At 46.4% G+C, this 12,500-nt stretch overlaps 1 protein-coding gene across 1 annotated transcript in view; it reads right to left on the reverse strand.

Moving 5' to 3' along the window:
- LOC132449263 (septin-9-like) overlaps window positions 1-12,500 on the reverse strand; it is a 74,788-nt gene that overhangs the window by 55,450 nt on the left and 6,838 nt on the right. The window contains exon 2 of the mRNA XM_060040965.1: window positions 689-760. Coding sequence (XP_059896948.1) covers window positions 689-760 — 72 coding nt within the window. The remainder of the gene's footprint in view (window positions 1-688; window positions 761-12,500) is intronic.

Genomic DNA, 12,500 nt, shown 5'->3' on the forward strand with positions numbered 1-12,500 from the left:
GTTCAATCAGCTATCTCCTGCTGACTGATACCAGGCCTCGAAGCATAACCTGACCTGGCCTGACCATTATCTGGCGCCAGCCTGATCCTCCAGGTCAACCAGCCTTACTTATGTCACGTAGTCCAGGTAAGCTATGAGCAGGATTAGACTTGGATCATGATGTAGCCTCTAACTCACGATGTGGAATAAACGCATCAACTTTGTGAGGTTGTGAGTACTGAGATGGGTGTGCTTATTCAATGTTATTGTTTGCAAACAGAAAAATGCAAACATAAGAATCCAGTACAATTAAATAACACTAGTAATTATGTGTGTGTTTATCCAATTATATCTTAGAGTATTGACAGTGGATGAATCAATGGTCAATGAATTAAATGGATGGATCGACACATTTTTGATGGATGGATGGATTTATAGATATTGATGGATGGATGAATAGATATTGGATAGATGGATAGGTGGATGAATTGAAGAATAGATATTAGATGGATTGATGGATGAATTGATATAAGATGACTGGATAGATGGATGGATATTTGATGAATCGATATCAGATGATGAATGGATGATATGGAGGGATAAATCAATGGATAGATGCATTTATCTTGGATTGATGAAAAGATATTAAATGGATGGATGAATAGATATTGGATGACGGATGGATGGATGGACCGCTGGTCCTACTCACTAGGGCTGGTGATGGTAGATCCATCTTTGTCTGACCCTCTCCTGAGGCGACCGCTGGTAGACCTGGCTATACCTGCAAGAGAACCAGGTCAGGAGAAGTCAATTTTCAACCAAGCCATTTGCCTTTAATCACATAGAGAACAATACACAAAAACAAAACAATGGCCTTCAGAGCATAGCAGTAATTAACCCAACTATGTTGGGGAAAAACATGTGAAAGAGTGGCAGGACGAGTAATAGCTTGCATGTTTGACTCCCGGTCGAAAGGGTCAGCGATCCAGGCCCTGTGTCTGCTCTCTACTGGTAGTCATCTTTAAGGATCTCCTACCATGCCTAACTCCTTCCTGCTCCTTTATTAATGTGCATGCAAAGATTATCACTGCAAATTGCTTTGGATGAAAGCTTCTGATGAACAGGTAATAGTCAAATATGTGGGAATGCCAATCAAAAATAATCTGTAAATTGCTGGGTGCTCATCTTTGCTGCTACGGGACTTGTGTGCTTTGGAAAGGAAACATACTATCTCAAAACATTACCTCATAGGCTGCACTGACGTACTCTTGACCTATTTCCAAGACCAACAGAAATATAACTATACTGCAGGGAAACATCTTTATATATATCTGTACTATGTATATATATACTATATATATATATATATATATATATATATATATATATTGTGGCATCCCGCCACTTAAACCTCGGCCCAGACCAGCCCGAGGGTTGGTCCGGGATGGCCGATACCACCGTCACCCACCAGCCGGCGACGGAGAGCATCAACCAAACCCCAATCAGCGGGATGGGAGACACCTTGCTGGACGGTAAGGGAAAGGCTTTAAAAGGCACTCGGGAGCAGACGGAAAGGGCCGACGAGTGACGAGACAGCACGGGCCGAGCCAGCCCTACCCTAGAGGCCCACGGAGGCCCTAGAGACCGCGAGTACCTTATATGATTTACGTTGTATGTAATAAATGCCTCAACGGCTAAACCCTCACTGCCAAGCGTCATTTGTACGTGGAACCCGGCTCATACGAGGAGCGGGTTGCCACAATATATATATATATATATAAAGATGTTTTCGTACAGTATAGTAATATTCCTGTTGGAATATAATGACTGTCACAGTCATCTGTTTTGCTGAAAGATTGTTGTTTTTGTTAGATTGTATAAAGGCATGTGTGTGTGTGTGTGTGTGTGTGTGTGTGTGTGTGTGTGTGTGTGTGTGTGTGTGTGTGTGTGTGTGTGTGTGTGTGTGTGTGTGTGTGTGTGTGTGTGTGTGTGTATTTGAGTGTGAGTGTGCTTGAGTCAATTAAGAACCACAAAAATGCCAATGAATGAAGAACCATATATGGAGTTTAGGTCCTTACATGTTAGGCCTTAAAAGTTGTGTATTTTTGTTGGATAGTTTGTGTGTGTGTGTGTGTGTGTGTGCGTGCGTGTGTGTGTGTGTGTGTGTCGAGAGGTAGTGAGTGAGAGAGTGAGGTAGTGAGTGAGAGGGAGAGGGGGAGAGATCGAGAAAGGGAGTGGGTGAAGAGAGAGATAGACATCTTTGTAACAGAGTAACACAGATGTCTGCATGATAAAGACAACCTGAGGAATTGTAGGATTTTGTCTTCTCTCCGCTGATATGCTACTCCCACACACCAGCGAAATATAATCCTAGTAGATAGTAGCCGTGGCATAGAACGATTCTGCTATAATCAAGATATTGTGAGACAATTCTATAACGATGCATCAAGATATATGTCGACTTGTGAAAACAAAATGACAGTGAAACTGTAAGGTGCCATTTCTGTCTTTATTCATGGTCCAAACTGAGTTTTTCAGTAACTCGTCTTTGGCAAGTTAACTCGTCTTTGGCAAGTTTCCGCCATTCATCTGTTGAGCGCCACCTCGAGGAGCAATGACGTAGCGACGCTGGGAGCAGTGAAATAACAAGCTCCAGACCCAGCAAGCTCACCTAGCTGAGGATACATGACTGTTATAGCGAGTCAGAAAGACAGCTATTAATTTTGCCAGGCCCCCTTGGTGAAGTATGCTCTCCACAGGAAGGGAAAAAATAATGCAAACTAAAGACTCTCTCTTGTAACCGCAGCAACCGTTGTTTCTTATTCTGTGGTGGGTGAGTCACCCTTAACCATCCTGTGTTCAGAATCCTACAAATACATTGGACCACAAATTAGTGACCAGCATGCCATTCATGCTAACACCAGGAAACACATTGGCCAATGAATGGTCATGTGACAATGTAGCCAAAGCCTACTAACTAACAGGAGGACATGTGGAAAAATGACTTCCTTTACTGGGAAGAAAAAGGAATTTGCACATAACGTACAACATACCCCATTCAATTGCAAAGTACTACGGGTAATACATTAACACCGAAAATGATACTACCTGAAGCTACTTAAATATTACATTAGTTAATATTCACCCAAATCATTCCATGATGGCAGTTGAGCTCAAATATTTGGTGAATGAGTTGTTTGACATCTTTCACTTGTTCAGTTTTTGGTTTTCTGCCTCCATAATATAGCAGGAATGCTGGATCCAAGTTTACAGTAGTTCAGTAAAGATGAATATTCATGACAATATACAACTCCAACATCTCTATATTTTTCTCTGACGGGGCTATAAGATTTGACCCCAGCAGCAGTCTATGCATTCGCAATACCACATACACACACAGATGCACACACACACACACACACACACACACACACACACACACACACACACACACACACACACACACACACACACACACACACACACACACACACACACACACACACACACACACACACACACACACACACATCGACACTCGAAATGATTGCTTTGCTCTACTGGCCCAGAATAGAGAAGTTCAGCTCAGATTGTCTCTCTCTCCCATTACTACTATTATTGGTCTATCTTTTTCTGTCTTTTTAATTTTGTGTTAATATCTTCAAAATTGAATGGCAGTCACTGAAACCTTTTAGGAAAGTTTAATCTACTGTAGGTGACGTGGGGTCTTCGACTACTCTTGCCTTCTGCTTAGTTGGCATGCAGTGCCATGCCCAACGCCTGACCACAGCTGACCTTGTTACTATGGTGACCAAGGCAACAAGGCAGTTGTTTGTTTTTTTGTTTTCCTTTGCATAGCTACCTTTTCCAAAACATCTGCTGTTTATTTAAATGTAGTACCTACAGTTGTGATCAGATGGGTTCTTTAAATATAATTTGAGGCAAATGTGAACACAACATCAAAAAACTATTTATTTATACACAATATACCCATCATTCAGAGAGAAATCCAACTACCCCAAAAAGGTTGGTTGCTTTGGAAACAAAGTGATTACCTACATGACTAAATAATTACTTAACATGTATATACAATATATACTATAATTCTGTGGCGGCTGGTGTTTTTTTTAAAGCTTGCAGTGTTAGTGGCGTATGGTGGCATAAGTATGTGAGACTCAAGTTGTTTCAGGGTGTTCTGGTGAACTACAAAATAGCAGGGAGGGATAATTATGTGAATAAAATTGATAAAAATCCACAAGCGGCAGTATTGTAGCCTACTTTGAAAGCTGGTGAGCAGCATGTCTTGGACTACAAAGGCAGAAGGAAAGGAAGCAAAGCCAATTAGTTAAATCAGGCCTACTCTTGATTTGTAAAACTAAATAAAAATACTGGGCCTACCATAGGGCCTATTTTTGCCCTCAATGACTGAAGCTATTGGCTGTAATTTGGCTATTTTTATTTTCAGCTACAATTGTTTTAAGGAAAATTAAGACACAAGACCAAAAGTTATGCCATTTAAAATGCACAATGCTCTGGAATCATTCACTAACATCGTTTCCACAATATCAAACAGAACGGTCACAGTAACAAACAATTAAAAGAACAAAAATAACATTATTTCACAACTATTTACATAGGCTGTAAGCTTTGAGGCAAATGTGGATGTTAATGGATGTTTCAGAATGTTGGTCATGGTGTTAAGCCAATTAAGCCAATTGAGGGACTTCATTTATCAAGTCAATCCTCCTCGCAGTTTCTGGTGCAAAGATATCAGTGACCTGGTCATACCAAACGGGATATTCTTTTAAGTGATTTCAGAATTACGGCGTGTGTAGCCTTTTCGCCAACCTTTCAGGCGGCTTGGTAACCAAACACAGGGGTGTCCAAAAAGATGTAGGCTCAGCCCGTTTATTTGGGACCTTGCCCAACTTTTGGTGGTAGAAACGCCATTATAAGCGAACCGAGCCGCACCGAACCGCAGCGCTCGGCGGAAACGGAACAGAGCCGCACTGTACGCAACGAACAGTATTGCACCGCTCGGTGGAAACGAGGCATACGACTGAGCGCCGGGTTCGTTGGGTCTCTAATGCCGCTTTTCCACCGCACATGTAGCTCGACTCGACACGACACGACTCGACACGACTCGACACGGTAGCAGCGCGGGTCCTTTTCCACCGCAAATAGTAGGCCTACCTCCGGGACGTGGGCGGGGTCGGCTGCGCGAAAGGGCCGTGACGTATTTTTGTACGCGACGCAAACAACACCTACGTAACCCACACATGGACAGAACCCACATAACAACAATGGAGAACATCGATGCGATGGTATTCGTGTTCGTATTATTAGCTGGCATGTTGAAGAAGTGGAATATGTTGGCTGCGGCGCTGCTATGGCTGTTACCAGCATGGTTGCCATGTCGCTCTCGTGACTTCGTCACACTCTGGCCAATCAGTGGCCGGCCGTCTGCCGACGTCACCTTTTAGCATCGGCTCAGCCGCTTGGAACCTAGAGCGAGGCGGTACTAGAAAAAGCAGCCACTTCAGGTACCAGGTACCATGTTTTCGTGGTGGAAACGCAAAAAAGGCGAGCTGAGTCGAGTCGTGTCGAGCTGGTACCATGCAGTGGAAAAGCGGCATTAGCCTAGACTTGAGGGGACAACCCCCCCCTCCGGGCTGCTCCAAAACAAGGGCGCCTGCTTATTGGTTCGTAGCGCAGCCAGGGCTTCAGCCTATTTGTGAATAGACGTTGACGCGATCCAGATCCCTTAGCTAGTCACAACCACTCAGAGGACTTTCCTCCTCTCTCCCAATGAACCCCATTTTATTCACCGGCCGCCCTGAAGTCATTGTCAATAGGCGATAGGGGGTGCTAATGTTCCTTTACCCAGCGAAACGAACATTACATATACAAAGGCATTAAAGTAGTCAATTTAAGGCCATTAATTCATAACAGTTGTCTGGGCAATCTACATTTTTTATTCTCAACAATGTTAAGGAGGATCTTCCTCCCTCTCCTCACTGGAGAAGGCTCCATTGCACAGAAACAAGCACGCTAACAAAACAATCTTTCTGATGAAACTGAAAGGCAGCACCAGTGTTTTTTCTTATTGTACAATACTTAATTCCGAACCACCGTCATTTTATTGGACAAGAGGCATTCCATGAGTGCTGTTATAGATTATAACAGCACTGCTTTACAGGGGTTTACTTTAAAGGTGTTCTTTGTCTACGATCGATTCACACATGTAGTGAACAGCACTCCCTCCTGTGTGATCGTGCAGGGGGATACTTAAGGGTTGTGTTATAGCAAAGCAGTCCTTCACTCAAAGTGATTGTGTATGTGAGCAAGTGTTTGAGCTTGTGTGTGTGTGTGTGGGGGCATGTGCGCGCCTTTGTTTGTTTGGGTGCAAGTGTGTGCATGCAGTTCAGTCTGTGTCAGAGGTTCAGCGAATGATTCAGGAAATGGGAGCCAGCCGAGTACGTCAACGGTGAGAGCCAAAGAGCATGTCTGTGCCCATATCCTTCCACTGGAAGCACAGGCAAACAGCCTCAGAGCACTGGGACACGGCACCAGGTTGTGCAACGCCAGGAACACATAGCACTGAGAAGGCCCATGTAAAGGTCTGTTTTACAGCTAAGACAACCCTGAAAACCCTGAGCCATTGAATCATGGAAAAACACCTGGACGAGTGGGAACAGCGAGCGGTAGGTAGCGTCAGTTGAGTGAAGTAATGAGCAAGTCCGGTTGTGTCCGTGCAAACGTGTACTGTGAAGTTAGTGGTACTACGAATAAAGTACCCAGACTGTGAAGAATCGGTGACCGCTTCATTCCGACCATATTCCGACCTGTAAGCAGACCCACTGCCGGGAAAAGTGAAAGACGTAACCGGCCCCGAGAGAGCATCAGCACATCAGGGAACGTCTCCCCTGCGCTCCTCGACTACGATCTGGGAGCCGCATGGGTGGATTACTGCACGGGCATACCGGGCACATGCCCAGGGGCCCAAGGGCTCAGGGGGGCCCTTGGGCCCCCCTGAGCCGCCCCATGGGCCCCCCTGAGCCGCCCCACAAGTTACTAACAGTGGGGTCCAGGGCCCCACAAGTTACTAACCGTGGGGCCCAGGGCCCCACGGTTAGTAACTGAAGTAAACTGAGCCGCCCCACAAGTTACTAACAGTGGGGCCCTTGGGCCCCCCTGAGCCGCCCCACAAGTTACTAACAGTGGGGTCCAGGGCCCCACAAGTTACTAACCGTGGGGCCCAGGGCCCCACGGTTAGTAACTGAAGTAAACTGAGCCGCCCCACAAGTTACTAACAGTGGGGCCCTTGGGCCCCCCTGAGCCGCCCCACAAGTTACTAACAGTGGGGCCCTTGGGCCCCCCTGAGCCGCCCCACAAGTTACTAACAGTGGGGCCAGGGGCCCCACTGTTAGTAACTGAAGTAGACTGAGCCGCCCCACAAGTTACTAACAGTGGGGCCCAGGGCCCCACAAGTTACTAACAGTGGGGCCCAGGGCCCCACAAGTTACTAACAGTGGGGCCCAGGGCCCCACAAGTTACTAACAGTGGGGTCCAGGGCCCCACAAGTTACTAACAGTGGGGCCCTGGGCCCCACCGTTAGTAACTTTTAATGTTGCATTGTCGAAGCAATCAGTAGAGAAATACAAAAATTCCCTGAGCCGCCCCACAAGTTACTAAAAGTGGGGTCCAGGGCCCCACAAGTTACTAACAGTGGGGCCCTTGGGCCCCCCTGAGCCGCCCCACAAGTTACTAACAGCCAGGGGCCCCACTGTTAGTAACTGAAGTAGACTGAGCCGCCCCACAAGTTACTAACAGTGGGGCCCAGGGCCCCACAAGTTACTAACAGTGGGGCCCAGGGCCCCACAAGTTACTAACAGTGGGGTCCAGGGCCCCACAAGTTACTAACAGTGGGGCCCTGGGCCCCACCGTTAGTAACTTTTAATGTTGCATTGTCGAAGCAATCAGTAGAGAAATACAAAAATTCCCTGAGCCGCCCCACAAGTTACTAACAGTGGGGTCCAGGGCCCCACAAGTTACTAACCGTGGGGCCCAGGGCCCCACGGTTAGTAACTGAAGTAAACTGAGCCGCCCCACAAGTTACTAACAGTGGGGCCCTTGGGCCCCCCTGAGCCGCCCCACAAGTTACTAACAGTGGGGCCAGGGGCCCCACTGTTAGTAACTGAAGTAGACTGAGCCGCCCCACAAGTTACTAACAGTGGGGCCCAGGGCCCCACAAGTTACTAACAGTGGGGTCCAGGGCCCCACAAGTTACTAACAGTGGGGCCCTGGGCCCCACCGTTAGTAACTTTTAATGTTGCATTGTCGAAGCAATCAGTAGAGAAATACAAAAATTCAAGCGAAAAAAGCAATAGTAGGCCTATTACTACTGAGTAAATAAATTAATAAAAAGATCAATAGGGGGCACTATTTCAGTTTGTGAATTTGAGACCGGTCACAAACAAGTCACTGTCATTTAAACATGGAGCAACGGCGAACTCTAAGTGGAGCGTTGAAGCAATGAATTTATTCAGTTCAGATCATTTAACAAGCCTGGAGGTGATGCAACCCCAAAAGGACTGCTACGAATTATACTCGATTGTGGACTGCAATCTATGTTTCCAAATGTGTAGGCCTATGTAGTACTACGGCTTTTTCAGACTCTGCCCGTCAGTAATTGCGAAGGGGACCGGTCATTCTCTCTTCTGTCCAGGATAAAAAATGAACTGATGACGAAAATGTCACAAAAACGCCTCAAGGCACTTTCTCTCATGGCAATTGAGAGCGACCTTACCAATGCACTGGACTTTGATGATATCGTGGAGGATTTTGCACGGAACAGAGCCCGGAAAAAATGCATTTCATAGGTGAAATGCATTACTGTCAATTAATGTAAGGAACTGTTCGTATTGAGTTGCTTTAAGTCGTTTTTATTTGTGGTTGAAAGCTGTGCATTCGAAATTCGTTCAAATCGCCAAAAATTTCATAAATTCTATATTTTTTTATCCTGTTTTGGTTAAATAAAGATGCATTTATTTGTATAATTATCTGAAAATTCTCTGATCTTATCAATCTTAAAGTCTGCGTCGGGTTCTCCCACTCTCTGGTACTTATTTAGCAAAGACTCGTAGTGGGGGTTATCCCGGCCATGGTGGAGAAGGAATCTGGGGAAAGGAACTTTGGCTTTGAGTCCAGATTGAACCGCGACATGGAGGAGAATGGGATTGTTGCCATATGCAGACTCCTGCCAGAGGAGCTGCTCCGCTGCCACCGGAGAAGTCTGCATACGGCCGAGAGGTCGGAACAATGGAGCGTCGGAGAAATGACATGGACCCAAAGTGAACTGAGTGGGCCCCAGAGATAGATAGCCTAGGCCCACCTGGTGTGGACACGCCCTGACTACCGCCATCCACTGCCCCAGTGCCTACTGGGTAAACCTTTTGTTTTATGGCTGTGGGAGTAAACCCCTCGGTGGAGAAGACCCACGTCAGGCAGACACCAACGGACCGGTGTTCTTGCAGTCCTTTGCAACCCCTGTTGGACGAAGGTCGTCTTGAGCTTTTCATGCCACTGAAGGATGTCAGTTAGGGCCAAAGATAGAAAGTGAGGATACGGACTGCGCACCCCTACCATCACTTAATCAATTCAACGCACAGGCATTTTCCCCCCAAACCCCTCTTCACTCGGCCAACCCCTGTAAAAGTCCATTGGCGGTGGGGAAGGGCAGTGGATACAGGTCAAGGATGGGACTGGCAGTATCTAGCTCAACCCTGCACGTAGGTGGCATGAGATAGATGGTTGCTGAGGCACAGGAGTGAACAGCGTGCCTCCCCAGCTCCCTACGCGGCTGAGCAGCTATAGAAAAGGTGGCCTGAAAATGGTCTGTTCCTCTCGACCGGGCAGATTACCGCAACTTCCGGGCCATCCCTTAACGAGGTTGAAAAAATCTAAGAAAGAAAACCAAAATCCCCTTCAAAATTGCCACTTGGAATGTCCGCAGCCTCCAGCACCAAACTTAAGATGAATATCCATCCCCAGTTTAAGAAAACGCCTGCAAAGAAAGGCTTAACTGTGTCACACTAAAATCCAAGCATTGTGTAGATCAGTTTAGGGGCCCAGCTTGCAACAAACCTATCTGCAATACCTGAAACTCCATCAGACCCTGTCATCCACGCCGCCTGGAGATTCCTGCTAGGGCCCGACCGATATAGGATTTTTAAGGCCGATACGATACGAATATTTTGTGATTAAAAAATCCGATATGCCGATATACCGGCCGATATATATATCTATAAAAAAAAATCCAGAAACGCGCAACAAAACAAACAGAATTCCCTAACATTGGTTATTTCTAGTTCCTTTAAATCCTTTTCACTCTCAGCTAACACGTAACAACAGCAAAACTGGACATGGTAGTCATGAATTAAGTCATGCTTATCGACTTTTGAGGATTGATGGGGATGTTCTTTTAATTGTTATTCAAGCAATGTATGTCTCGTGACAGTTGCCAACTTACCATGAACACACTTGCACACATGAACAACACCGATGATCTCCGTCGATCTCTGTCATTCAGTCTGCCTAACTCTGGCTGCCGTTCATCAGGCAGCAGAGTCATCAATGGGGTTCAGTCAGTGTAAACACCAAGACTGGTTTGACAACACTGCACCGGATATTCACAACCTCCTCCAATCAAAACTCAAAGCGCATGCCGCTCTCCTAGCTAACCCGCAATCCTCTAGAGCAAGGAGTCACTACGTCTCCATCAGAGCCGAAGTCCAGCGCACCCTCAGAGTCATGGATAATGACTGGTGGACCAGGAAAGCCAGCAAGATCTAACTTTACGCTGAAACAAACAAATCTCATGGATTCTATGATGACATCAAATCCATCTATGGCCCGCACAGGAAAAGCACAACGCCAGTAAGATCCGCTGATGGATTCACCCTACACAAGGACACACAACAGATCCTGGACAGATGGAATGAGCATTTTAATACTCTCCTCAACGCCGAAAACTCTTCCAACCAAGACATACTCACAGATTTCCTAAACATCTCCCTTGTCCACCATTTGGATTCCCCGCCCAGCTTCACTGAGGTTCACAAAGCCATCGAATGCCTTTAAAAAAATAAATAAAATGTGCTGGCTCCGAGGGAATCCCTGCTGAAGTATTTAAACATGGTGGATACCTCCTCACCCATCAACTACACCATATAATAAATGCCATCCGGTCCTCGGAAACCATCCCCCAGGAGTGTAAGGATGCAGACATAGTTACCATCTATAAGAGAAAGGGTGACAAAGCTGGAAAATCCCTACTCTCTTTTCCTGGCAAAGTGTAAGTGCGAGTCATGCTCTTCCGCCTAGTGTCTCATATTTCAGAAGACGTCCTACCAGAATCACAGTGTGGTTTTAGGAGAGACTGCAGTACAAAAGACATGATCTTTGTAGTTAGGGAAGTACAAGAAATGCCGAGAACATCACAAAGATCTGTACGTAGCCTTCATCGACCTGTTCATGTAGTAAACAGGAAACTCCTATGGTGCATACTGGGAGAGATGGGGGTTCCACCAAAGTTCCTCATCATTCAACTCCACGATGGAATGAAGCCTGTCTTTGCATCGGAGGCCAGAAATCCTCTTTTAATGTGGAAGTAAGGGTCAGGCAAGGATGTGTCTTAGTCCCTATCATATTCAACATGTTCCTGTCAGCAGTCACTCTCCTATCAAACAAAGCCCTGGAAACCACAGATGGCGTTCACTTCCAGTTCCAACTGGACGGAAATCTGTTCAATATCTGGAGCCAATAGGCCACCACCAAAATCAGCACACAACAGATACTGGAGCTCCAGTTTGCTGACGAATGAGCGCTACTTGCTCACACACCAGAAGCTCTGCAACAACCACTAAATGTGTTTACCTCCATATACAATGCCCTTGGACTCAAAGTCAACACACCCAAAACCCATATCATTGTGCGACAATCATCCCACCAACCAGAAGTGCGTATCTTCACCATTGACGCAGTCTGTCTGTCCACACTGCTATAAAGCTCGGAAGCCTGGACACCATACAAAAGGCACATAAGAACGCTTGAGGCATTTCACATCCGCTGCCTGCAAAAGATTCTGGGCTTGTCCTGGGAGGACAAGGTCCCTCATTTCATCATGGTGCTCCTTGCCCAAAGACACCTGTGTTGGGTGGGCTGTGAAATCTGCATGCCCACCCAGTATCTCCCCCATCAGATCCTCTATGGCAAACTTCTTCATTATGGCAAACTTCTGCTGGGGGACAGCGAAAACGATACAAGGACCACCTCAACAACCTCCTGAAGCGCTGTGGCATCCAGCAAACATCCCCTGAAAGCCTGGCTGCCAACCGTCTCACATGGTGCTCAGCCAGCCACCAGGGTGGGGCACACCTACAGGGCAGAGCAGACCACTGAGAGAAGAAAACAGAGACAACAGCGAAATGCAGGGGCCCCCCTCTCATGTATAGACTACA

Source organism: Gadus macrocephalus, chromosome 2 (assembly GCF_031168955.1).
Source record: "Gadus macrocephalus chromosome 2, ASM3116895v1".
NCBI classification, from domain to species: Eukaryota; Metazoa; Chordata; class Actinopteri; order Gadiformes; family Gadidae; genus Gadus; species Gadus macrocephalus.